Below are 27661 nucleotides of genomic sequence, written 5' to 3'. Positions count from 1 at the left end.
GTTTTTTTTTCCTGTGTGTGTGTGTGTGTGTGTGTGTGCGGTGTTGTCGTCGTGGGTATATAGTCCTTTTCTACGCCATTTTGCGGCCGTTTTTTTTTTTGCCTGCTCTGAAATCGAGAAGGATCGAGCTGCCGCTTCCCTGGTGTCTCGCGGTTGCGGAGGACGGCGGGGGGGGAGGGAGGGAGGGAGAGGGGAGGCTTGCGACACACGCGGCGCACAACAGGAATAGGAGCACGTTTGGCCCCCTGCTTTGAGCGCAAGCTTCTCTTTCTCCATCCTGTTGCGCGTTTTGTCCATACTGCCAACTCGCTTAGTAAGCCTCCACACGGACAAGCCTTCAGCGCCGATCATGGGCCTCGTGCCCTCCCGCGAGTCTCTCTACGAGACTCCGGCAGCCACCTTGCAGCCGCGCGCACTGCCCTTCATCAGCCGCGCAGCGGAAAACTACATGTACAAGACGAACCGCACGGGACGTGTATTTGGCTCTGGCATGGCGTTGGGCTCTGCCGGAGACGCGCCGAGGCCAACAGCGCTGCTGAATGGTGTGCCAACCGCCGAACTTGCGAACAAGATTATGGAGGCTGACCTGAACGCCGTATTTATCGAGGACCCGGCAGAGGCGACCGCGGCGGTGGCTGCGAGCCGAGGAAGCCGTCGAGGCTCTGCCAAAAGCACTGAAGCGCAGTGCAGAGGCCGCGACGCCGGCACCCTAGCGCTGGAGACCCCCGCAGCAGAGGCGCTCAGGCAGGGCAGGGTGCCGTATGTGTACTACTACGAACACCGCGCGCTCCCTCTCACCACGGAGTTCTTCCCCTCCCCAGATTGTGTGCTCTTCCGCCAGCTGTGGCATGCGCGAAAGCAGCAGAACCCGCGGTATCACTTCCAGCTCGATCACACGTGGTCGCCTGGGGCCCTGACAGACCCGACGGCAGTGTATGAGTCCTTCACCGAGCTGGCGACGCGCAACATGACTGACATTCAAGCGGCCTGCTTGTCAGCGGGGCAGCCGATAACAAAGGAGAACCTTGCACAGGCGCAGGGGCAGCTGCAGGCGGCCGTGCGAGCCTTGAACGGCGGCGACGTCGGTATGGGGCACTGCGCCACTTCATCTGCAGGATCTCAGCGCACTCGAGTACCATTCGCTACGCGCAAGGAGTTTTACAACCTCGTCGTCCTCACAACAAAGGAATCCGTGATCTACGACACTAATCAGGAGCTGCGCGCCGCCGTCTGCGGCGCGGCAACGTCTGGTGAGGCGATGCGTAAGCGCACCGGTAAAGCCGGTAGGGAGCCTGCGGCAGAGGAAAGCAGTAGGGCGGAAAGAGATTGTCAGCGCTTGCGTCCTGTGCCGTGCGCCGTTGTCCTTGTTCGACGCTGCATGCCTGCGCACGAGTACCGGTACACATACTTCGTCGCAAATAACGAGCGCCATCACAAGGCAAGCTCCGGCGCCGCTGGAGCTTCTAGTCGCCGTCGAGGCGCGGCCAATGCCTGTGGAACAGGCGAAGCGCATCAACTGCAGCAGAGGGAGTCGCACTCGACGTTGGTGTGTGGTGATAGTGTGCGCGCGGCTGTGGAGGAGTTACAACCAGTCGACCAAACCCCTCAGGGTGAGGTCGACGATGACGAGTTGACGGTGCCATGGGTGCAGGTGCGTGCACCGCAAGCGCCGCTCGGCCTTGCCGAGCTGCGAGTGGTGGGCATGTACGGCTGCTGGACTGTTGAAGAGATTCTACGACACACCCTTTTTGCCCCGACAGTGCACACCTCCTCTGATCCTGATGTTGCGGCAGACTCTATCGCAACGCAGAATTCGCCAGCACGAGAGGCGCATGTGGAGGCAGTGCTGCGTCGCGCCGCACCGCACGGTGTTCCCTCGTCGACGCTGGTGAACACTGCCTTCTTTGAGAAGCAGGTGGGCGACAAGGAGCAGTGTCACACGTACTTCGCCTTGTGCCGCCTCTTTGCTCACGGGATGCGAAGGTGCATCTTGGGCAACACGTCAGACAAGGCGGCGGTGACGAGCACGGGAGACCACGCTGCGTGCGAACAGACCTCCGCGGATGACGAGGTGCCCGACGAGCCATCACAGCAGACGGGCGAGGCGTCGACGGAGCGTCAGAGAGCAGACCCGGCTTGGCAAGACTTCATAGGCGCCCTCTCTGGAGGTGCGTCGGCAACGTCGGCTTTTGGTGACCTCGCCAACTGCTTTCTTATTCGCTTCTCGAACATTCCGCAGCTGCAGCTGTGCCGGCAAATCCGACGCATGTTGACGGAGCTGCAAGGCATATATCCTGCTCCGCCGTCGCTGGAGGGCTTCCAGGCAGCTCAGCGCCAGCGAAACATGGTGGCTATGTCAAGGAAGGTCGGCACCAGCAACGGCGCAGGCACCGGGGCTGCTCAGGGAGGCGACCAAAGCGCTCATCGTAGCCCTCCGCTGAAATGCCGCAACGGCGATGAGGACACTACTGCGCCGCCGAGACTTCAGGGAGAAAGCGAGTCCTCCCTGATGGACAGCACTGGCGCGCAGCCGTCTGCTGTCGCGAAGACGGATGACAAGCAGCAGCATGAAGGCGTCACCATCGCTAAGCGATGTGGAAAGCTTGCAGTCCTGCCGCTGTCGCTCGACCCCGAGGCAATCGCCGAGGGTCCGCATCAGCTGTGTGAGAGGGATCGACTGGAGCGGGACGGATTCTGCTGTTACGCGTCGCACGGCCTGGTCGTGTTCCGGCTCAGCCGGGTGGCAGTCGCCCGCGCGCTGAACCAGCTGAGTTTTGCACCACTGCACGACTCTGTCGAGGCGCTCTGTGTTACCTTGACGGCTGCCGCACCACCTCCGCTGACTTACCGTGGCGAGTTGCGACCACCAGCGAGGCTGCGAACGCACACGATGGCAGCGACAGCAGCAGATGTGGGCCGCTCAGGCGAGGAGGTGGAGGACGGAGACAACAAGATGAGAGGCGGCGCTGTGACAAGCGCTGAGGCGCACTCCCCAGAGGCCCTTGCGAACATGTACAACAATGCAGTGCGGTACTCCTCCTGCGCGACTGGCTTCTCGATGGAGCCGCTGTGGCCGATAAAGCTGGACAGCGCTTCGTGGGCGACACACGCGACGGCGCTCGAGGACACGCCTGATGAGTTGATTGGTGTCCTTCCGCGTAACTCGATCGAGCAGCGTCGCGGGCGTCTGCTCCCGCTGCGTGGTGTCGTCATGTCAGAGGGAGCGGCGGCAGCAGCCAACGGTGCGTGCAACGGAGGGGCTGCGCATCAAGGTTGCAGTTCCGGCGCATCTGCACCGTCACAGCCCCATCAGCAGCGCCACAGTCAGTCTGCATTGTCTTCGACACCCGCGTGCGCGCTGTTTCCGGTGGATGTGTACACGGTCTCTGCTGAATTGGACGGCATGCCGTTTCGCGAATTGGTGGAGATGATGCACCAGGAGCAGCAGCAGCGTTGGCAGTTGACAGCCTGCGGCGCCTCACAGGAGAGCACGCTGCGCTTGATGATTGAGTCGGTGGACGCTCAAGGCAACATCGAGCCGGACAGCGTGTTGAACTGGAGCCCGATGGCGGCGCTCGGATCGCTGCGGTGGAAGCGGGCCCTGGCGGCGGCGGGGTGCGGGTATGCTGGAGCCAGTGGGGATCGCAGCAATGCGGCTGCCGAGGTGGCTGGCATGCGAAGCATGTCGACACTGTCGGCAAACGTGCCGGTATCGCAAGGGGTTGTCTCCATTTTTGTGCGTGAGCCGGAGCGCATATTGCACACCGGCGACAGGATTCGTTTTTCACCACACCGTGGTGGGTCGCCGAACTCTGGCGGGCGCAACTCTCCCATGGCCGCTTCAGGCAGTGGTACTCCGCACACCCGGTCACGCGGCGGAGGCAACGCGAACTCGGGAACCTCACAGCACGGCTACTGGTATGTCGACGACAACTTGACCACGGAGGACATGATCTTGTCGTGGATGCGCCGCGTCGGTGGCCGCGCTCGCGAGACCTGCGGCACAGATACTAAGTGGGTGCGCTTCCCCGAGCCCGTGCTGCAGGTCCTGCTGCGCTTCGCGCACACGTGCCGCCAGCAGCCGGGCGGTGAATGGCTCGCCACGGGACACGCGCTACGTCCTCTGCACCCGGCCGACGAGGAGCTGGTGGAGCCGGACCTGCTGCAGAACTACCCCGATATCTTGCGCACGCGCCGCTTCCGACAGTGGCGCTTTTCCCACGACGGCTACGTATACTTTCACGGCGTCACTGTGCGCATCCCGGGCTCCTCTCCGCTGCCGTCGCACCCGCCACCCGCGGCAGTCATGACCGCCGCAGCGCACCATGCAGCGATCCACAATTGCGGCGAGATGACCTTTGGTATGTGTGGCAGACGCAGTCCAGGCTTGGCTGTCGTGTCGAGCGCCCGTGCCGCTTTCGAGCCTCCGCAGCAGCAGTCGGTGGTGCCGCAGCAACGTTCTGTGATGCAGTACGGTGCAGAGTCGCAGCCGTCGGACGTTATGCCACATAGTGGTAGCGGAGAAGGCGGAGGCGGCCAGTACGGTGCCGGCGCTGCCACTGGCGGTCCCGCATACTATGCAGATCAAGCGATGTATTCTATCATGGGTGGCAGTGGTAGCATGCCTAGAAAGCATTACGACCCCTCGATGGCATCTCAGCAGCTGCATCCGTGCCTTTCAGCACTGCCTCGACATCAGCAGTTTTCTCAGCACGTGCCCCAGCAGTATTCAACGCAGCAACTTTCCCAGAAAACGCAGCACGTCGGCGGCGCTTTTCTTCACCACACAATGCAGCCGCAGCAGCCGCAGCAGCCGCAGCAGTACCGAGGGCCGAAGGCACATTATGCATGCACTGACCACTCTTCTATGGTGGGTGGCAGTGAGCAGGAAGCGACGCCATCCGGCTATTACGGTAATTCCTCGTCCAGCGCGGCCGAAGGGGCGGGCGGGGCGAGGCCTTCGCCGCCCAATACAATAAATGGGTTCCACCTCAACGACGCTGATCTTCTGCAGAGCAACGCCGCTGCCACCAGCAGCAGCATCAACCAGCAGCCGGAGTACCAGCCCAGAGGCTACCATAGCCACCACGCTGATGGAGGGAGTTTCAGCGAAGGAACGTCCGTCGGTGGTACAGGGTTCTTCGTCGATTACCCTGACGGCACATTTTACGAGTCCTCGGACAGAGCACACTCTGCCGCCACAATGGTGGTACCGGCACAGGTGACGAGTAGCTTCTACGGGGGTATCTACAACCCATCTGTAGAGCAGCTTCCCCACACGCCGCAGCAGCAACAACAGCAGCAGCAGCAGCAGCGGTACAGGTCTCAGGCGCATTCGCCATTCAATGTTTGCGAACCAGCCAGCGGTCATGCGAGTGGGTCGCGACGCGTTGACAATACGCTTCTGGCCTACGGACTACCGCCAAACGCGGCTGGCATCGTGCCCCCTGGCGAAGAAGTACCGAATCCGTCGATGGTAGCTGCCGGGTGCGGGCGAGACCAGGAGGAAGCCACAAGTTCGTCTTCAGAGCCGTTTATGATGCATGTGGCGAGCGGCGACCAACAGCACCAGCAACACTCCCGGCAACAGCCTCACTCATCGATGCTTCCACCGCCGTCTGCGCCAGCTCCTCCTCCTCCGCCGCAGCAGCCAATGAATCTCTCCTTACACGGGGAAGGCGACCGGGCGGGCCACGCGGCCGAGCGGCGCACAACAGATGACTATCCACCTCGCCGGAGCCCCACCACAATCCTCGCAGCCACAGCTGTGACCGTATCGGCAGCAAAGCCAACGTCTCAGACGTTGATCATCCAGACGCTACGCGGTGCTCACCCGGCTGTGGGACATCGCGCACCGCCAGTAGCGTCTTTTGCTCCTGACGTTATCGACCCCTTGCCTCTCAGCCCCAGCGGAGGCAACACGCGTCCGGTGATGACGCCGAAAGACCGCACTGCCGAAGGCGTTGACAGTGGAGCCGATATTGTAAGCGATTGCAGTACGTCTAGCCGGCCGACGCGAGCGCGTGTGGTGCCGGGCTGTAATCCAGATTTGTCATCCACCACGCAGCAGACGCGTGTCGGCGCACAACAAGTGTACCAGCAGTCTCAGCAGCAACAACAACAGCCGCTACAACAAGGTCAGGCACCTCCTCCGCGTTCGCCTCAGCTGGCATCCGGCCCTGGCTCGTTCCGCGACACCATCACCACGGATGTGATTGAGGCGGACAGCATCACCGTGCGCGTCATGCAGCGCAAACCGTCGATGGCTCGCCAGTCATCGTACAACGGGGCTACGGGTGGAGCAGTAGCGTCCGGCTATAGGACCGGCAGCGGTGCCTTCGGAAACTCATCCAACATTGCTGGTGACGGTAGCGCCCCAGACGCCTTCTCGCCCTCGCCGATGGGCTACGGTGCTATGGGCGTGTCACCTTCTGGTGGTCTTGAAAGCATGCGAGACGAAGCGAACTCCATGCACCGCAAGACCGGCGGCGTCTCAGCCAACGACAGCCGAACTGTACCGGAGCTCCGGTCCTATAGGCTGTCTCAAGTGCGGACCTCGACCACAGGGCATCAAGTGGCTTCTGGACGTAGCGCCGCTGCTTCCTTTGCGGTTCCTCAGCTTCAGCGGCAGAGCAGTATGATGGGTTCTTCATCACCCACGCAGCGGACGAGTCAGCGCATCTCACACAATCCGTACACAACTGCTGGCGCCCTGTGTGCCACACCGCTAGCAACCGCTGCGGGGCTGTCGATTCACTCACAGGGTGGCGCTGGCGGCTGTAAGGCTGGCAGCAGCGGGCCATATGACTCCTTTGCGGACGCACTCGACAACCGCTACGGCAGCGCCAGCGACTTCAACGCCAGCGTTTCTGCCTTTCCACTGAGCCTTGCCCACAACGCCCACGGTACGACGCATGGTACGTACTACTTGCGGTGTGCGGGTGACCCGACAGGGTTCAGGAGCAGCCCTGCAACCTCTCAGCGACCAAGTTTCTACCCGTCGCAACGCGCTGCAGGCGACGTGGACGACTCGTCCCGCGCGGGTCAACAGCAAGAGGGGCGACATGAGTCATACGCGTCCTTCTATGAAGGTGCCGAGGGTGCACCGGCGTCGACACACTACTCCGACATTTACCAAAACGCCGCCGCTGATGGCACAACGCAGGGCTTCTTCTTCTCCATGGGCGAGTACGAGGAAACTGGCAACTCCGCAGAGGAGCTGTACGGCGGTAGCCCCGACTATCAAATCTCGCAAGGCCATGTGCGGCCACTGGAAGGGAAGATGAATAAGAGTGTCGGGCGTGGAGGCAGTGCCTACGGAGGCGTGCCTCTGCCTACTCGTAACATGCATCACCAACAACAGCAGCAGCGCAGCGTGGGTGGTGGTAATGCGTGTAATGGTGGCGCGTACGAGGACAGCACTCCAACGAGTGCGCTTCCGTACTCCTCACAGTCTCAGCAGCAGCACGCCTATAGCCCCACATCGGCAGCTTTTCAAAGGCATTAAGTCAAGAGGTGCGGTGAGGGCGTTTTTGTCTTGCACCACACGTATCGCCGTGTCGCGCGCTCACCTGCGAGCGATGTAAGCCATTGCCGGATGTGTGAGCCGCCAGTCCTCTGTGGGCACGCGGGCTGCTCTTTCAGGCATCTTTTTTCCCCTTCGGCTGCTTAACTGCTTTTCTTGTGAGTGCAACTGTACTGGGAGACCGTTGCACTGCCGAGCGTTGCTCGCCGCCGCCGCTGTCCTCCTCTTCTTTCCTTTCCCTGTTCTCTGTTCTCCTAGTCCACCTCCCACCACTTGCCCACCATGAGGCCGTCTGTGATGCTCTCCGCACCTCTTCCTGCGTGCCTTTTCCACGCGCATGTGCATCCCTTCTCACGTTCATAGTTTGTTTTTTTTTTATTCTCTCGCGGACGACAGCTTTTATTTTGTGTGTGTGCGTGCTCATCTCTGCACGCGCCTTTTAGCTGCTTGCTGGGCGAGAGGGAGGTGGCGGTGCAGTCGTGTCCATGGGTTGCGTGGCCTGCACGAGTTAACGAAGTGCCGTGGAAGCATTCGTCCTTTCTGCTTCCCTGTGTGCGTGTTCTCATTCTAAACGGTGGTGATCATGCCGGCCACCTTCATGTGTGGCATCAAGGGCCCAGCGCCCCACATCCCGTGGGGCAGAGAGGGTGGGAGGAGGCCAGGCAACCGGCAGTCTGCCCTCGGGTACGGCTGCGGATTCTTGCCGTTGGCGCACAGGCCTGGGCGAGCGCTGTGCCAAAGAGACGTGCGGTGATGCTGAAGTTTGTGCCCGCTCACTAAGCATGCGTGTCGGCGGCTCGAACGCCACGGAAACACCGACTGGTGTGAACGGTGTGCAGAGTCCGGAAAGGGCATCGCGCCCCTGCCGCCATGGACTCCGACGAACATCTCGCCTGCCGCGGCACATGCGGGCAGGCGATTCATCGACGCCCGCGGTGGCATCGACGGAGATGGACGAAGCGGGCAGCGACCCCCCTGCCCCTTCCCCGGGTAGCGGCGTTGCGACGCGTGCGCCGCGGTGCAGAGGCGCTGCTGCTGTGCGCGGGCGCTGTGGAGCGGAGCTGGCACGGCGCATGGCACGACCGAGTCCTGCGGGCGCCGATGTGGCGTGCCGCTGCTCGAGGCGACTGAGGGCGAGGCGTGGCGCACAGGCAGAGCGCGCAGGGCCTGCGAGGGCCGTGGTGTGCAGCTGGCCCGCTTCCTCCTTTTGCTCGTCCGGCGTGCGCCTAGCCGACCCCCTGCTGCCCGCGCGACCGACGCCACGGCCTCCGCCCTGGAGCAGGACCGCGGACGTGGACGGCGTGGATGGAGGTGCGCGGTCCAGCCGAGTCGGTGCTGCGCCGGTGGCGCAGCGGGTATGCGAGGAAGAGGGACGGGGCGGGACAGGAGGAGCCCGTGAGACGCACGGCCCGCCTCGACGGCATGACGGCTCGCGCTAGAGGGACCCGAATGCAGCCGTGGTGCGACAGTGGTAGGAGAGGTGTGGCTGTGCGCGTATGTCTGCTGGCGCGCTCGTGGTGAAATGGGCAAATTGGATGTGCAAAGGGTTCTTAGCGTGTGCTGAGTACCGTACTGTATTGATAGGCGGGCTTATTCTCTCTTTGTTTTCCTCCACAGCTCGGGCTTGAGGCGTCTTTTCTCGTCTGTGGATGGCTTCTTCAGATGCCCACACGCTTTTGTGAGAGTGTGCGTGGGGTAGGGTGGGGTGGGGGGACGGCGCATCTCTGCTCGTCTGGTAGGGCGTGTGCGCTGTATTATGCCGACTGCAGAAAGGATGACGGGTGCATAGCGATGTTACACGGTAGCGGGGAATCATCTCAATTCGTTCTTGAGGGTCTGTGCTCGTATCTTTTCTCTGCTGGTAGCCCTCTGTGTGAGTTCCATCTGGTGGCTTCGCTCTTCTCTCTCACTTGTGCATACATGCTTGTGTGTGGTGTTTCTCCGCTCTCTGTGTGCGGTCCCCGTGCCGGTCGGACCGAAGAGTGCGTGAGCCTCTCATCGCGCGCGTTGGATGGGTGTGCGCGTGTTTAGCTCCTTGTGTTCATTGTCAAGTGTGTGTTTGCTCTTGCTCAGCTTGTTCTTCGTTTTTTTTTTCCCGGTTCGCCCTCTCCCTTGCTGTCAGGTGCACAAATTCTCGGACTTCTCTCGGTGGACCACGGCGACGGGCACCATAACTCAGGCGTCTCATCGTAGCGTTATTCCGCTGATACGCTTGCTGCTGCCAGTGCCTTTTTTTTCCTTGATTGCTTCATTTCTGGCGAACTTCTCTTGCTTTACTTTTTCTCTTGTTGTTCGTCGTACTGTATAGGTACGCTGGCGCAGACTGCACGTGCGAGCGTACGCCTCTTCCCCTCCCTATCCATGGCGCGGGTGTATGACTCTTGCGCGTCGTCTTCTCAACTCCTTCTGCGTCTTCTTCGATGATCTGTAGTGATTATTTCTCCGTCGCTGTCTTTTATTTCCGCGTGTCTTGCCTGCGGGCCACATGTGCACAGAAGCGTTGAGCAACGAAACAAACAAACAAACAAACAAAAAAACAAAACACGCATGCCCATCTCGGCTTCTTCACAACAGAACCCGTTCTCCTGTGTCTTTCCCATTCTTCTCTCTTTCTCTCTCGCACGCGTGTGCGCGCTTCTGCAGTCGGGTGTGTCTTTCTCCGGATGCTCGCGAGTGTTGTAAATCGGGCTTTCTGCCTCCCTCCCTCCCTCCCTCCCTCTCTCTCTCTCTCTCTATGCTGCGTGTAGCGGCGTTCCGGCGCGAGGGAGCACGCGCATGCGGGCGTGTCGCTGCATTGTGTGTCGCCGGTGTCCTTTCATTTTGCTTGGTATTCTCATTTTTGTTTGCCGTTGTTGTTCCGTTCGTCCCTTCTCCTCTTCTCTCTCGCCCATCGTCTCTTCTTTCCTCCCCGTCTTGTTCATCTGCAGGGGAGATGGCAGCTGGCTTGCTCGCTCTATCTTTTTGTAGTTTATTGTCCTTGTCACTGTCCATGTGTTGTCGCACGCTGCCGTCTTGTGTAATGCTTGCATCTTCTTCTCGGACGAAGCACTCTTTCTCTGGTGCCATGCGGTGGACTGGAAGACACCTGTGTGTGTCCGGTAGCGCCCGTACCTCTGCCCCCCTTCTTCCTGTTCTGCTGCTGCTGCCCGTGCTGCGGTTCCTGACGACGGTCTCCTTTTTGGTCACCTGGACGGAGGTACACATGGATCAGAAAACACCGTGAGTAACAGCGCGCACAGCGCGAGTGGGCGCAAGACAGAGGGGTGTATGGGCTCAGGGTGGAGGGGAGCGCATCCTTGTGTGTCGACGTGTCACTTGTGTTGAGGATGGATTCACAAAGAAGTCGGAAGCGGAAACCCATCGTTGACCCTTTCAAGCTTTCATATTTTTGTGTTGTATGTTTACCGTTGAGTGACTTTCCGAGTAATATAGTTGTTGTTGCCACCCCGACGCTATTTGAGAAGGCTGTGTCTGCCTTTGCAGGAGTTATTCGTGCCTGCCGGAACGCCATATTGAGAACGGCGTCTACCGTGATGTGATGCGTCAGTGAACAGGCGCGCACGTGCAGCAGGTGCCCCTTTTCTGCAAGATATTTTTCTTTGCGGCATGCATTGGCGACTGTGCTTGAAGCCTTCGTGAATGGGCTTCTGGGCGCGTGCCTGTTTCGCGTAGGCCCGCAATTTTCAGATAGAGGGGAAGCATAGCTGCGAACGATGTGTAGCGCCGGAGTAGTTTCTCGGACTCGGCTCCTCTGTTTGCTCAAGTGACACAAGAGGGAGCCCTCCCTTCCCCAAAGAACAAACACGAACAAGCCCGCCCAACACTCTTCCTCGACGGCATGCGTGGACATGATGGAGCGGGGTGCTGATCAGCAGGCGCTCTTCTCAGAGGTGGCCCGAAACGGCACGACTCTCAGCTCTTTGACAGCGTTGCTTCCCTTCTACAAACTCACTTGACGAGTATTGTGCGGCTGAGAGTTCCTCACGGCATCCTATGCGGGTATGCCTCCGCGGTGATGGGCCTCTGTACCTCTCGTCTCTGCCACCCTCTGTTTCTCCCGCTCTCTTCTCTCGAGTGTCTCGCCTTCCTGCATTCGGGCTCGTACGCTGCACTGCCTTGCCGTTATGCTGCGAACGCCACGCTTGCGCGTGCGTGCGTGTGCCCTCCTCCTCCTCCCTTCGACACTTCGCCCGCTGATACGCGCGCACGCACGCGTCTCCTCGGCTGCATAGCACCTAAAGCGCCCTTTTTTCTCCTTGTTTTCTTGTCAGGCTGTCATCGATCTGTGACAGGGTACCGACTTCCGGAGCACACGCACTACACCCGTGTATCTGTATGTTTTTTTGCTGTTTTTCTATCTTTTTTTTACTTGGTTTTCTCTTCGTTTCCTTACGCCATTGCCACTCTGTTGTTTTCACGATAGGAAGGAAATCTTACGGGGGCACACGCGCAGGCACAGGCCTCGGGATTGCCTTCAACCCTCCACAGAGACATCGAAGGCCCCCAGCCCCGCCGCCAACCTACCAAGCAACCAAACAACCACCTCAACAGGGAGCGGCAGGAGAGAAACACAACAGGTACATTTTTCTTCATTTGCCGCTTCCGCGCTGAGCTCTCTTCTGTTATTGCCGTGCCATTCGGCTGAGCTGCTGCAACGGCGCGGACCGCGTCTACGAGTCTCACCTTCGGCATCGCGTTGTTGCTCAGTGGACACACCCCGCATCATCGTCTTCTCAGAACGTTGCCTTTCCTGGGTTTTCTTGTTCTTCCTCTGATCGGTTTAAGCGTCTGTGTTCTCTCTTGTTTTCTTGCTCGCATTTTTCTTTCGTGCGCACGTGTGTGTGTGTGTGTGTGTGTGCTTGTGCTCCATCGGCATTGACGTGAACGGACGAACGGTGCCGTTCAGTGCTGTAATACCTTTTCGTTTCGTTGTGCCGCGCTCACCGGAGGGCACACTGTGGTCCTCCACAGGCACCCACAGAGATACAACGTCGCTTGCTCTCTCCGCCCTTCTGCACGCGTGGTGCAACTCTACAGTAAAGAGAGAAGACACGCCTACGCCAGATAGCGAGAGACGACCTGGAAAAGAAAAAGAGCGGCAGAGCTGATAAAACCACGGAGGCACCCGCTTAACCGTCTATAAAACACCGTATCCGACCTAACCGAGAAGTACACGTCTACATACAGACAGACATACATCGTGCCTGTTCGCTTCTTATTTTCTGTCGTTTTCTCCATCTTGTTCTCTGTTTAGCTTTCATCAAGTCGAAGCAACGTGCAGTCGCCAATACGTGCGTCCCCTTCCTCCTCGCGCGGGCTGTTGACAGAGTTTTCTTTTCTGCTTGATTGTTGTTTCCTTTCCGTTCTTTCGCTTCCGTTGATTTCTTCGTGCTCCACGCACGGCATCGCTTTCGCATTTTCTATCGTGCTCATCGTATCTTTCTGCACTGTGTGTCACGACAAGGGCGAGGGCAAGAAAAGCAACCCCCGGGCGGCGTTCTTTCCTTGCCTCTCATCCTTTTCCCACGCACCGCCTCCCTCTCCTCTACTCTCGCCCCACCCCTCCTCAACCCTAACGTTGTGCACCTGCTGCACTCTTTCTCACACCTCGAGGCACGGACAGAGAGATTACAGAAACGGCTGTGCTATTGCTGTTCTTCGTTAAGGTTTAAGCCGACGCAGAGAGAGGGAGAGCGAGGGCAAGAGCAGGTGACGTGGGCGGGGAGCAGCCGACACGAAGAGAAGGAACGAACACGGCTACGAGGGAGAGGCTTATCACTGGCGCATGCGTGTTTTCGTTTTTCCTTTGTTTTCTAAAGTGCCTTTCCCATTTTTTGCTTCCGTCTGTCTCTCTCTCTCTCTCTTTCTTTCTCTCCTCCCCTCCCCCTCGTTCGTTTGCGCTGCCGTTGACCTCTGCCATAGCGGGGGAAGGAGCGACGAACAACAAAAAAGAAAGTGAGGCCAAACACACACTCGCCACGCCTTCGCCACCCAAGGCGTGACGATACACGCACTACACAATACACACACAAGGTGCCGTAGCGCGCGCAGAAAGGGGCGGAAAAACCGACAGAAGGGCGTACCCCGACACAGAAGGATTGGCGAGGAGGGAGAGGGAGGAGGGGGACGACTTCTGCGCTGTACTCGTGACACTACAAGGCGTTTGCGATCGGGAAAGTTTATCTTGATCAGCGACGGCCTGTTTTCGTGTCTTGCGACGAGTCCGCAGCGAGGAAAACGCACACGCACCCGCCTGCCCCCACACATACACACACATACACATACACGACAAGGAACAAGACCCCCCCTCCTAGCTGCATGACATCTCTCTCTCTCTCGTAGGGTCTCTCCTCCGTGTACCGGTGCCTTTTTCTCTTCTTGGCGCCCGTTTCTGTGTTCTTCAGTTTTGGTTTTCTGTCGCTTGAGCGCTGTGATTTCTCGCCTGTTTTTTCGTTGTTTTTTTTTTCTCGGGTGTGGACGCTCTCCCACCTCATCTGCGTTTTTTCTTGCTCGCGCGTGTGTTTGTGTGTGTGTGTGTTCCAATCGACTCTCCGTGTTGGCCCTCCCCCTTTTGAGCACGCCGGTGTTTTCTCTCTGTGCGCCTCTTCAATCCCTCTCCTTGCTGGTGTTGCTTCTCTGTCAACGTTCGTGTAGGTCAACCTCGCTCTTTCGAAGCCCAGAAGCATATTGTGCCGGTACAAGGTGCCATATACAAAACTAGTCTGCTCACTACGCAGCTGCCAGCAGCCGGCCGTTGCCGTGCGTCTCGGGGGTAAGCGTAAGAAGAGCGACAGAGAGAGCTTCGTTAATACCATCGCGTTTTCTTTTTTGCTTCGCAGACGTGTACTCTCGTGACAGAGTAACGAAGGATTTTCTGTAAAGGTGTGACGGTGGTGGGATTTGCAGCTCCGGCCGACGGCGACAACAGTGAAGCAAGTCGACGTAAAAGCAGCCACGCAATCTGGTTCACCACCTCCTCTTTCTCTGTCTCTCTTGTTCTGTTCTGTGTTCTTTCTCTTTTGTGGAGGTGTAGATGTTCTGTTGCGTGATCTGATGATTTCGGTGTTCTTGTCCACTGCTCCACTGTTTTGTTTCTGCCGCTTTGATTTATGTATTACTCGCCCCTCTCTTCTCTCTACATTTTCCCGTCAAGTGTGTTTCTATTTTCTTCGTTTTGCCGTCGTTTCCAGATCGTCTTTGTGTACACTGGGGTATGCGCGAGCGTGCACGAACGCACGGCGACACACGAAAGAAAAAAAACTAAAGTAGCACAGTGCTGATATTGGGGACCATATCCGTTCCGCTTTCGGTGCACTGCTTCACTTCTGCCGTGCTGTGCTTTCCGTATTTGTGGTGGTGTTAGGCCTTTTTCTGCCTCTTGCGAGTATTGTGTCGGTGTTTCTCTTCGTTGTGTTCCTTGCGTTTCGTTACTTTCCACCTGCCGCTAATACAGTCTGTACTCCCCTCCCCCCTCCCCCTCCCCCACACACACCCTCACCAAAAAATTAAAGCAAAAAGAAAAAAATAACCTCCCGTGTTTCCTGTGATACATCAGCGTTGCGCTACAGCTTAGCACAGCTTCCGATCTCGATCGCTTCTTTTTCTCAGCGCTGTCACTCAATCCTCTTTACATCACTGACAAGAGGACGTACAAGCCTGCGCGAAAGAGGGGCAGAGAAAGAGGCGCCTGATAGAACCGAACCCCCTCCCCCAACGAAAAACGGTGGAGAGCTGCTGTGGTTGTCACGTGTGGTGCTGAGGGACGATTCGCTACGCTTGTGTGCATCAGCGACAAGACGCGTGGGCGGTCAAGACTCGAGAAGCGACGGGGAGAAAGAGAGCTGGAGCTGTGAAAACGCAACGTTTTGAACAAGGTGCCCACGTCCCTTCACACGAGGCTTTTTGTTTTCGGCGCACCACGTCTCCGACTCTTCCAACCCGAACTCTCCATCTTCTATCGTGGCCTTCCCTCGAGTGCTTGCGTCCTCTCTCAAGGGACTGGCCACGCCTAGTTCGCACACACATATATATATATATATATACATGCATATACATATATGTATATGTATGTATATGTATGTGTAAGGGGTATTCGCATCCGTTGCCGTTTGCACCGTCCTTTACGCCGCGGAGGATTTTCTTTTTCTTTTGTTTCTCTCGCCGCCTGTCGGTTGTGCCTTGGCGGAGTCTCTCTGCGCGCGGTGGTAGGTAGCACCGATTCCGCTGCGATTCTTCTTCTTTGGCGTTTTGTCCCGAGGGTATTTTCTTGCAACGCCCTCCGTGCCAAATCACTTCACAGCGCTTCTCGGCGGCACGCATCTCGGTCTGTGAGTACTTTCTGACTTCTTTTCTCCCTATCCTCGTCCCGTTCTCACCGCCCTGTGCCTGTGTCACCATAAGCAGGCTCTGCACAGCGGCGCGAGACGAGAGAGTTACATATCGTTTCTAAAAAAAGTCGATTCAATCGATCTGTGAGCAAGTCCCTCCCCCTGCCTTCAGTGTCGTTGTGCGTTCTACCGCCTAAGACCGTGTCCACGACTGTGACTTACGTCTTCACCTCCCTCCACGTGTGCGCTGCTGCCTCTTCGGGCCAGTACTTCTTCATTTCTTCGGTTTCCCTTGGTTTCCTGCCCTTATAACCAACCCACGGCGTTGCCCTTGACCGCAACAGTTGTCTTGCCGCGCGTGCGTGTGTACGCGTGCCTCCTGCGTTTTTTTTTGTGTGTTTGGCGCTCGTGCGTGTGTATGTATGTGTGTGTGTGTATTTGTGTGTGTTTCCATTGTTCTGACGCTTCTGTTCGGGTCCCCCGCCTCCCCTTCTTTTTTTTTACGTGTTGTTTTTTCGTCTCGAAGCTGCAAACGCCATTAGTGATTCTTCACTTCTTCTTCGGTTCTTCTTCTCAAGCTGCGCCTCGCTCTGCTTCTCCTGTGCCGCGGGACTTGTTTGTTCCCTCCTTTCTTCGTATTTTTCTTGCCTGCGCGTGCACGCGCGTGTATAACAGCTCCGTCACACGTCGCTCCGACCCTCTGCTTTCCCTCCCTTCCTTCCTCTTCCTTTTCTGTTTTGCTCACGACTTTACAGAGGCGTCGGCTCGAGTTGCATCTGCGAGGATCGCACCTAAGGCAGCAAGCGGTTCTCTGCCCGGTGTGCGTGTCTTCCTTTTCTCCTCGGGAGCGCATTGAACGGAGTGGCTTTGCTTTCGTCGTTGTCCGGGTTGTCGGACCGCCGTCCGTGGGTAGGTCGAGCAGGTCTCTGCCTGTATCCCGCCTACTCTGGACCGTCGCCAGCAAACGCCCCGCCTCCGCCACCGCGCAAGCCCCGATCTTCGAACGCGTCCGTAAGGAATGGGAGCTCTTCCGAGCCACGAGACGCACGAGCGTGGCCTCTACAGCCACCGCCACGGACGCAATCGGCGGAATGAGATCATCCTCATCCCTTTGACAACATCTTTCTTCCCCAGCCCCGACTGCCCTCTATTCCAGCATCTGTACAACTCGCGGTACCGACGCACCGCCAAGTACTACTTTCGTGCCCTGCGCAGTGCCCAGACGCCCCGCGACAGCGACTATTTCTGCACCACGACGGCCATCAACGAGGAGGAGGAGTTTGAAAAGTTCTACAAGGAGTATCTCGAGAAGCGCGAGCTCGGCGGTGAAAAGGCGAGTGTGACTGCAGCGACAGTGACCGCAGTGTCACCCACAGCTTCCTCCCCGCTCTTGTCTGGCTGCTCAGCCACCGGCGACAGCGGCGCCGACGCGGGCAGCACGAATGGGCTGGCAGGCACCATTCCGTCGGCCCAGTCGCCTCAGGATTGCCTGAATGCGCATGGTCTTCCGCCCAGGGTGGACCCGATGGACTTCCGCAGCTACTCCGACACCCGCGAAGGACTGTACCAGATCCTCATTCGCGATAACGAGCTGGGCGTCCTCGCGACTGATGAGGAGCTGCGACAGGCATACTGGAAGCAGTTGCAGGAGCAGCAGACGGGGCGTCAGCGTGTGTATCAGCAGCAGCAGCAGGGAAGGCACTCGGCTAGCCAAGCGGCAACAGGCGGCGCGGGCGCAGCCGGCTCGATGCCGCCTCCGCCTCCGCTCCCGCCCCCGCTCTCTCTATCGCCGTCGGCGCTGCTGTCTCCTTCTGCCGGCATGAACGACGCGCACGCGCCTCATGGAGGACCCGACGCCTCCGGCGCGCCCCCCTCGGCGAGCGTTGCGATGGACGACTTGTCGTTTGACGAGTTCGTCTCTGGCTACATGGCGGCGAAGCGCTACATGAAGGGAAAGCCGTCGCACACCAGCTATAGTACAACGGCAGCCGCCGACGTGAAGGGAAACCCGATCATGCCGGCCATGGGTGCGGCCGGAAGTGCCAAGGTGCTGAACGAGTACTCGGCGAGACACTACAAGCACGTCACGTCGCCGGTGGCATATCACGTGCGCCCACTTCCTTGCGTGATCGCTTCACGCTATGACCCCGGGAAGCCGCAGCCCGTTAATGACCCGCTCTACGTGCAGTTTGGCGACTCCTACGTGAGAATTATGGGCATGTTCGGCTTCTTCCCCTCTACCATCGGGATGCGCCGCGCGGCGGGAAGTCGCGGCTCCGAAGGCGGCACCGGCGCCGGCAAACCGCAGCGCAGCTTTCCGCGCAAGGAGGGCAACTGCAACGGCAGCGACGACATTGACGAGGAGTTTGAGATTGAGCAACACCTACTGAAGGGGACAATGTTTGTGGACAAGGACGTCGGCGATCAAATTCTCGGTAATATGGTGATGCTCGCAACATACATGTACGCGCGCCAGTGCATCGAGGCGCGCATCCATCCCCAGGCGATTCCGATGCTCCCGGTGCTGATACGCTTCCCGCTGTCGAATATTCCCATGCTGCAGTTTGTGCGCGAGTTCCGCGTTCGCCTGCGCAGCCTGCTAGAGGCGGGGACGGCGAAGGCGGGCCAGAAGCCGGTGCACACTGGCATGAGCGGCTTCAATCCCGAGGACCTTGCCGAGCCTCACCACCCGCAGCTGCAGCGCCTGGAGGAAGAGGGCTACCTCTTCGAGCCTGACATCCCGTGCGCGACAACGCCGCAGCAACTGTTCATGTCTGAGGAGCAGGCGAGCAGCACCAATGCGCCGCTGCGGCGCCACGTTGGAATGAAAACGCCTAGCTGCGGCAAGTATCCGATTATCATGATGTCCGGCTTCAACGTGCAGTCCACGCCACTGCGGCACCCGGCCTTGAACACGACGGGGTACCCGCCTGCCATGGCCGCCGCCGCCATGATTGCCGCCGCACACCGCCACTCCGCCATGTCCAGCCCGCAGTCGGGCTCGAAGTCAGCGTCTCCGTACGCCGCGTCTGGCATGGGCCGTGCCCCGACCTTTCCCTCGACAGCGCCGCCGCCACCGCTGCCTGGGCAGGCGGGGCCTGCGTCGGCGTCAAACAGCATCACCTTGCCGCCCCCTCCGCCCCCTCCGCCGGCGCCTGGAGCACCAACTTCGGCATCCACTACTACGACCCCTGCCGATGAGGCGCGCAAGAGTGCCCTGTTGCACCGACGCAAGCAGCGCTTCCGCATCTGGGTCGAGGATGGCCACATCTGCATCTGGGCGAGCGCGGCCTACGCCCGTCGTGCGGCGCTCATCATGGCGCAGCAGCTCAACACCACGGTGGACAGCAACTCGGTGCCGGAGCAGCGCTCGTGGAACTACCGAGGACTGCTGCACGCGAACACGACGGTGCCACCGCCGCGGCACGTGAACGACGTCATTATTGTGGCTGACGACATCCCTACCATGGGCTTGTGGCAGGGGGATGTGCTGCGGTGCTGCACGCAGGCGGAACTCCAGGCAATGCTCAAGTCCAAGGGGGCGGCTCCGCTGCCGCTGCCGTGTGCCCCAGAGGAGACCGAAAGCAAGAGCGGCGTCATCACGGGCACAACGGAGCGGCAAGCCGCCTCTCTATCCGTTGCCGCCGCTGCCACGAGCCCGTCTGTCAGCACCAGCACGGCGGATAGCGGCATCGCTGCCGCTGGCGCGGGCGGACACGTCAACTTCACCAGCAATCACGCGAGCAATCCGCTCTTGCAGGAGAAGGATTTGGCCGCGCCGGAGGCTTTCTGGGTGCGCGGCTCCGGTGGCCTGGATGACTCCTTCACGAACATTACGGAGACGAACATGCCGCCCCACCCGAAGGCCGAGAAGCAGCTGATGCAGGCCGTCATGCAGCGGGCAAAGAAGGCCGCGGCCACCGTGGCAGTCGCGCAGAACAGCGGCAAAAAGCGGCGCCTCACAAATGCCGAGGCGGCCGCGTCAGCTGCTGCGCAGCTGTTCATCGACATCGACCGTCGCGAGGGGACCATGAACATCGAGGAGGTGGTGCTGGCCTGGATCAAGGTGGTTGCCATTCTCACCCGCGACTCCACCGAGGAGGACCGCGCGTGGGTGCGCGACCCGCAAGGCAACCCAGTCCGCATAGACCGGTACGTCATCCGCCGCTACGAGCATGACGGGGCGCGCTTCTTCATTGGTGTCACGCCGCGCTTCGTGGGCCAGCAGCGGCGCATCGAAAAGGTACTGGGCGAGGTCTTCGCACTGGAGGAGCGCGAGGGTCATCGCTGGCGCCTGAAGAACCAGGGTTGCGGTGAGGAAGACGAGGAGTGCGAGGATGGACTTCGTACCAGCCATGATGATGACCCCTCCAACGAAGAGGAGGGGCACCACCGTCACTCGTCCGTGTCGCATGTCTCCCGGCACACGGAGTCGCTTTCGTACGCCTTTGGCGCCTCCGCCGCCTCGTCTCTCAAGGCTCCAGAGAGCTGTGCCGGCGGTATGAGCAGCATGTTCGACGATGTCTGGGGCGCCCTGGTGATCCCGATGTCCCACTCGCCACCGTCGAGCACCTCGTGCACACCGGTTGCACCGTTGACCGTTGGGCCCAAGAGGCAGCCTTCTCTCGCGGCGTCGTTGAATGCAGCCCTCCCGCGAAGCGATTCAGGGGAGTCTGTCGAGAACAGCTCCCGTCTGGCCTTTACGGCAGTCTTTGGAAATACCGCTCCCGCAGCCGGCAAGTCCTCAGCCACGACGTCGCTAAGGGCAAGAAATGCGGAACTAATGAGCGCCGGTTTTGAGGTAGACGATCTGCTGGAGCGGTACGCGTCGGCGCCCCTCTTCTTCGGCGGCGAAGACGACGAGTGATGCACTGGTGTGAGTGCAGGTGTTGAAAGCGTATCGTGCTGCATCGTCATGCCCCCATCCCCCTTACCGCTTTAGGTGAGCACTATAGGCCACCTGTGTCCTTCCTTTGTTTGCTCTTCGCCGTGGCAGACGTGAATATGTGCACAAACTGCTTCCAGTGATCACCAAGGTGGGATGGAAGATGCTGTGGCTCTGGTGGCAACACAGCGAGTAGCTGCGCTGAGTGTTCTCACCCATGCCGGTAGACCTCGTTGCGTCTGTGGCTGTGGTTGCCTCATCGAAGGGTAAGAATTCGGACTCCTCGCATTTGCCTCTCCTCCTGATGGAGTTGAAAGCAGTGTCGCCGTAGACCGTCTCTCTGGCCTGCTTAGGTGTCGGTGTGACGCACCCAGAGGCACGCGCATGTGTCTCCTTTCATTTTTTTTGCTTTGCGCTGCATATTCACGTACTTCATGATGGAGGGCGACACGCACCTCAGTGCGTGGCATCTCCGGGTCCAGTGCACTCCCCTCCCCCCGCTTTTTGTGTGTAAGAAGCCACGCATCCCCTCCCCATCCCTCTGCCAATACCGAGCCGCTTCTGGTGGTGACAGGGTCAAGGCACCCACGGCTTGGAGAAGTCAGGGCGATGTATTGCTACGTATGCCAGCGGTCAGGTTCTGGCTGACGTTGCGTGGGAGAGACCTGCGACAGTGCTCACGCATGTACCATCCATGTGAGGTGGAGAGTGTCAGCGTGACTCGAACGCATCCCACCCCCAGCCCTGACACCGCCCACTGGTGTGGGGGAGCCTGAGCCGCCACCGAGAGACGCACCAGGTCTCGACCTGCTTGATGGGGGCTGCTGCAAGGCGGTTGAGTAGAGGGTGTGGCGGAGGCTCTGCTCCCATAGCCGAGCCTGTGTATCTGTAACGCGTGCCTACTGCTCTTTCGTATCACCTGATTAGGCCTGTGGCAGGGGTGGGAGGGTAGAGTGGCATTTAACTCATGCTCTAAGGCAGAATGGACACAGCAAGTGGATGAGGCAAAGGTGTAGGTACGAGGGTTGTGAGTCGCACGAGCTGCTGTGCGCGATCTCGATGGACCTGTGAGCCACTCGCATCGAAGAGAGCAGCAAGCATCCGTCACCGATTTCGCTCCGCTCTCCGCATGCCTGTCCTCCATGAAAGCGTTTTTTGTTTTTGTTATGCCGTTCTTATTATTTTGATGTGCGTTGTTGCCTGTGCGTCTCTGTGCTCTCGTTTCTTTTTTTGTGTTTCCTCTGCTCGCATCGGCGGTGGAATCGGTCCTTACCGTCGCCGCCGGGTATACACTCACACACACACACACACACACACACATACATGGGCAGTAAGGGGCAGTGTGCCCTAAAGCGCGTGCTCGTTTCTTGTTCCGTTTTACCGCTGGGTCTGTCCTCCCCGCCCTCCTCCCCGTCAGGCGTTTTGCGGGTGCCTCGAGAGCACCTTCTGAGCGACAAGCCAGACCATCGTTGTGTGCCCGCTCACTAAGCATGCGTGTCGGCGGCTCGAACGCCACGGAAACACCGACTGGTGTGAACGGTGTGCAGAGTCCGGAAAGGGCATCGTGCCCCTGCCGCCATGGACTCCGACGAACATCTCGCCTGCCGCGGCACATGCGGGCAGGCGATTCATCGACGCCCGCGGTGGCATCGACGGAGATGGACGAAGCGGGCAGCGACCCCCCTGCCCCTTCCCCGGGTAGCGGCGTTGCGATGCGTGCGCCGCGGTGCAGAGGCGCTGCTGCTGTGCGCGGGCGCTGTGGAGCGGAGCTGGCACGGCGCATGGCACGACCGAGTCCTGCGGGCGCCGATGTGGCGTGCCGCTGCTCGAAGCGACTGAGGGCGAGGCGTGGCGCACAGGCAGAGCGCGCAGGGCCTGCGAGGGCCGTGGTGTGCAGCTGGCCCGCTTCCTCCTTTTGCTCGTCCGGCGTGCGCCTAGCCGACCCCCTGCTGCCCGCGCGACCGACGCCACGGCCTCCGCCCTGGAGCAGGACCGCGGACGTGGACGGCGTGGATGGAGGTGCGCGGTCCAGCCGAGTCGGTGCTGCGCCGGTGGCGCAGCGGGTATGCGAGGAAGAGGGACGGGGCGGGACAGGAGGAGCCCGTGAGACGCACGGCCCGCCTCGACGGCACGACGGCTCGCGCTAGAGGGACGCGAATGCAGCCGTGGTGCGACAGTGGTAGGAGAGGTGTGGCTGTGCGCGTATGTCTGCTGGTGCGCTCGTGGTGAAATGGGCACGTGGGCAAAAAAAAAGGTCTTGCTTTGGCTGGCTGTCGTAATAAACCACGCCGAGTCTTAGCTATTTCGGAGGGGGTTTGTCTCCGTGCGCGCTTCTTGCGAAGCGGGGTGCTGGCACACAAGCAGGTGCCGGTTGATGTACCCTAGTATGCCCTTTGAACTGTGTCACTGGCACGCCCATAAATGGCGTTGCCGTATTCGAGCGTGCGGCTTAAGCTGTGTATTGTTCTCCTCGTTTCTACGCCTGAAACGCTTACGTACTGTGTCGTGTATTGAACTCGAAAAGGGAAGGGCTATAGGCAGTGCGCGAGTGGCCTTGAAGGAGGCGGACATGCACGCGTTGCTTGCCCACGAAGCCGAGACGTGTGCGGTATGGTCTCTTTGAAGAGGTGCTATCCGTGCGCCTCAGATGGACTCATGGATGAAGCTGCGTCGGTGCCTCTCAGTCGGCAGAGAGCAACCTCTGGCTCGTGTGCCTTTTCCCGTCTTGCTGTGTAGCGTGCTGGAAGGTGGATCGGACGTCGATGTCTTGGTGTGCTTTTCTGTGTATGCTCTACAGCAGGGCTGCGCCTCTCTCGTCCTTTAATATCCTCGCCTTGCGTCCCCCTTTCTTTATGGTTGGGTTGCTTTCTCGATCGCATTGCCATGGTAGCTGTTCTTGCTGCTCACTCTGCGTGATCTGACATATACCTGCGGAGGCGGTGCCCACGATTTCCCTCAGTCGGTGGCTTGCTTTTATTTTTTTCCATCGTGTAGGCTTGCCTCACTTCATCTGTTCTCCTGATTCTGTGCAGTTGCCCGCAGTGCTCGGCTGGTAAGACACGGAGCACTGCCGAAGGAGAGTGCCTCTGATACGTGAGAGGTTCAGGCACTTTCGTTTTTTTTTTCCCTTTGCTGGGTGTATACGATGCCGCACTCCCCTCAGTCGACAGGGCAGATCACCTGCCAGCAGTGCCATGTTACGCTCGCCTACCCCATCGGTGCCCCCTCGGTGCGGTGCCCGATGTGCGCAGCCGTGACCCCGGTCCAGCAGTTCAGTGTGACGTGCGTGTGCTGCCGCTGCATCCTCATTCTGCCGCAGAACACCAGCCTTGCCATGTGCCCGCGATGCCGCACTGTGATGTCTATCCCGGCTAGTATTCGCGAGGGTCACACCGGACCGCAGGCCCCGCCGAAACAATGCGTCTACATTGACCGCCCTCCCACTGTCAACTCGTCGGGTGTGAAGGTGACTCATTTGGCTGTCGGCACGAAGCTCGACGATGACAACCCGCCTGGGAAGCACTAGACATAGTGCTGTAAAAGCAGGTTGCCCGCGAGCATCTGCACCCGAGCAGAGGCGCGCACCCTTCACGCTGCGTGTCCGCACGGAGTCGGTTTCGCCTATGCTTCTTTGTGATGTGCCATGACCGCCTTGTATGCTCTCGTGTGCGCGTCTTCCGTGAGCTGCTTGCCTCCTCCGCCACTTTTGCTTTTCTCGTACAAGGCGTCTTGCTCCCCGTTGACCCCCGCCCCGCCCCCTTTTTGTATTTTTCTTGGAGCAGGAGGGCGTGGGTGGGTCGGCTCGCCTGTGCTCTCCGACTTTGGCTTGCTCGACGTCCCGCCTGCCCCGTCCTCCCCTCGTTTCGATGCTGCTGCTCTCGTTGAGGCCTTCTCGTTTTTTTTTTTTGGTACTGGCGGCTCTATTGCCCGCCGACCACCTTCATGTGTGGCATCAAGGGCCCAGCGCCCCACATCCCGTGGGGCAGAGAGGGTGGGAGGAGGCCAGGCAACCGGCAGTCTGCCCTCGGGTACGGCTGCGGATTCTTGCCGTTGGCGCACAGGCCTGGGCGAGCGCTGTGCCAAAGAGACGTGCGGTGATGCTGAAGTTTGTGCCCGCTCACTAAGCATGCGTGTCGGCGGCTCGAACGCCACGGAAACACCGACTGGTGTGAACGGTGTGCAGAGTCCGGAAAGGGCATCGCGCCCCTGCCGCCATGGACTCCGACGAACATCTCGCCTGCCGCGGCACATGCGGGCAGGCGATTCATCGACGCCCGCGGTGGCATCGACGGAGATGGACGAAGCGGGCAGCGACCCCCCTGCCCCTTCCCCGGGTAGCGGCGTTGCGACGCGTGCGCCGCGGTGCAGAGGCGCTGCTGCTGTGCGCGGGCGCTGTGGAGCGGAGCTGGCACGGCGCATGGCACGACCGAGTCCTGCGGGCGCCGATGTGGCGTGCCGCTGCTCGAGGCGACTGAGGGCGAGGCGTGGCGCACAGGCAGAGCGCGCAGGGCCTGCGAGGGCCGTGGTGTGCAGCTGGCCCGCTTCCTCCTTTTGCTCGTCCGGCGTGCGCCTAGCCGACCCCCTGCTGCCCGCGCGACCGACGCCACGGCCTCCGCCCTGGAGCAGGACCGCGGACGTGGACGGCGTGGATGGAGGTGCGCGGTCCAGCCGAGTCGGTGCTGCGCCGGTGGCGCAGCGGGTATGCGAGGAAGAGGGACGGGGCGGGACAGGAGGAGCCCGTGAGACGCACGGCCCGCCTCGACGGCATGACGGCTCGCGCTAGAGGGACGCGAATGCAGCCGTGGTGCGACAGTGGTAGGAGAGGTGTGGCTGTGCGCGTATGTCTGCTGGCGCGCTTGTGGTGAAATGGGCACGTGGATGCGGAAGAAGTTTCATTTCGGTGCTCAGTGACGTGACGCGATGCGATGCTGGTCTTCTGTGTGGATGTGTCTGCGGGGTGAGCGCGGACTGAGTTCTTGTGAAGACGGCACTCTCTCTCTGGCCCTGCGGCGGGCTTGTGTTTACCAGAAGCTCGAATACAGTGTTGTGCTTCCGTGCCTTTTCGTGTCTTCAGGCTCTTGTGTACGAGGTGGTGTGTCTGTGTGTGTATGTGCGCGCGCACGTCTCTGTTGTGGGGGGCATCCTCGTTCCTGTCTTCTCGTGGTGCTTTCAGTGCTGTGTATCTGCGGCGTGTCCGGCGTAGCTGTTTCTGTTCGCCGTTGATTTCCCGGCTTGTCGGCTCGGCGTTTGTGCCTTTTTTTTTGCCTCTTCAGAGTAGGTCGTGCTTGTGTAGGTGTCGTAGTGCCGTTGCTGTGCAGGACGTGTGCTTCAACGAGACCGCATCGTTCCTACAACTCTTGATTTTGTCCAGGCACACGGGTTTTGTTCTCTCTGTCCCTGTCAAGTCGTACCGAGCGTTGTGTCGGAGGAAGGGGATGAGGGGCGGCTCTTGCGCTGCCTCCCCCTGGTGGCAGGCATTGCTGCTGGCGGGTGCTGCCCGGTGCCTTGTACGGAAGGCGATTCCGTTTTCGCCGGAAGCCGCTTTACGCGCGAGTCGTGGAGCGCGCCCGAAAACACTGGGTTGGTCGTGTTAGACGTAGGAGACGACCGAGTGCAGGCTACGAGTTCCCGCAGCTTTCAAGCGGAGCACTGCTCCGCAGAATGCGTACATCGCTGCTGCTCATCACGTGTGGAACTTTCGCGTCCCTCTTCTCCGACTTCTTCGGTTGCGTTGGTCTTTGGATGTGGCGAGTTTGAGCGTGTATGCATGCGCAAACACACTCACCGGCGACGAACAACGATGCGCCTGTGCATAGACACACCTGCTGACCTTGCGGAGCCTCTCCGTCACTGTGTAGGCGCGACCTGCTCTCGTTTCTTTCCTCCTCTTCTGATGGAGTGCCTAGCGATGCACCTCTCGGCGCTCCTAGCCGTGGCGCTGCAGGGCAGACAATGGATGAACCAGCTGTCGGATTAGGTTGTGCATATCAACGGAGTCACAAGCCTTCTGAGCCACTGCCAGCACTGCTGTCATCGCAATCATCTATTCGCGTATTGCAGGCCAGAAGCGGCGACTCTGCCGTGCGCCGTTCTTGCACTCCCTTTGCTGCGTACTCGCGCTGGACGTTGGATCGGGGCAGGCTATGTATTGAGGCTTCTGCAGTGTTCCTTTCACGCGTAAGCAGCACACGCTCTCTACAGGAACACTTTCCAAAGTGGATCGTGCTATGCTGCAAGATCGACCGAAACAAGCACGGCAGCACCTCACAGCCGACGAGGAGACCATCGTTGTAGACTGCATCGCGCCCTTTTATCAACTCCTTCACGTACGACTGTGCGAGCGCCGCACACGCTCGACTAGCGGTGAGCTGGCAGGCAAGCGCCGCTAATCGACCGGCGCCGTCCGAGGGAGGCGCTCATAAAAGCATGCTCCGCCTGGTGGGTGCCTTGGCTTGTGAGAGGTTCACCCACTTGCTTAGCTCCTTGAAGGCCGTGAGATCCCTGACAACAATGGCCGACAATGGAGTGGCGCCGGTCGGCTGCCTGTCGACCCCAGATAGACGGCGGCACACAGCAGTCTGAAACGAGCGCAGTCTAGCCCGCGCAGCGGGACATCGGCGCGCCGCCTGAGACCACTTCTGACAAGTCTTTCGCACACAACACAAGCGCAGCGGCTCTTTTTTTTGCTTTTAAGGGCATCCGTAGTGTCTGCTGGCGCGCAGTCGAGGTGGTGTGGGTGCCCGTGTACGTGCTCCAACGGGAGCCCCAATGAGGCGTTTGCTGTGCAGCAGTGTGCAGGCCCCCCCCCCCCCCCCCCGTTGCACAGCCGCTGCCCCGCACCTGATGTCGAGGAAGCAAATGGGTTATGCAACTGCGTAAAGGATGCACCGCCGTGGCCGCGCAGCACTCGCCAGTCTCCTCGAC

At 59.8% G+C, this 27661-nt stretch overlaps 3 protein-coding genes across 3 annotated transcripts; all 3 read left to right on the top strand.

Moving 5' to 3' along the window:
• Positions 1-349: 349 nt before the first annotated feature.
• On the top strand, positions 350-7507 carry LMJF_31_1410 (conserved hypothetical protein; the record flags this gene model as incomplete). The annotated part of the gene is made up of 1 exon (XM_001685075.1): positions 350-7507. The coding sequence occupies one exon, from the start codon at positions 350-352 to the stop codon at positions 7505-7507; it is 7158 nt and encodes a 2385-aa protein (XP_001685127.1).
• A 9363-nt stretch (positions 7508-16870) lies between these two features.
• LMJF_31_1400 (conserved hypothetical protein) lies at positions 16871-20719 on the top strand (the record flags this gene model as incomplete). Its single annotated transcript, XM_001685074.1, has 1 exon — positions 16871-20719. The coding sequence occupies one exon, from the start codon at positions 16871-16873 to the stop codon at positions 20717-20719; it is 3849 nt and encodes a 1282-aa protein (XP_001685126.1).
• Positions 20720-23882: 3163 nt separating this feature from the next.
• On the top strand, positions 23883-24263 carry LMJF_31_1395 (conserved hypothetical protein; the record flags this gene model as incomplete). The annotated part of the gene is made up of 1 exon (XM_001685073.1): positions 23883-24263. One exon carries the CDS (start codon positions 23883-23885, stop codon positions 24261-24263), a length of 381 nt encoding a protein of 126 aa, XP_001685125.1.
• Positions 24264-27661: the final 3398 nt, after the last annotated feature.

Source organism: Leishmania major, chromosome 31 (assembly GCF_000002725.2).
Source record: "Leishmania major strain Friedlin complete genome, chromosome 31".
Classification (NCBI taxonomy): Eukaryota; Euglenozoa; class Kinetoplastea; order Trypanosomatida; family Trypanosomatidae; genus Leishmania; species Leishmania major.
The sequence above is the reverse complement of the archived record's forward strand: the minus strand, read 5'-3'. Positions and strand labels throughout refer to the sequence as shown.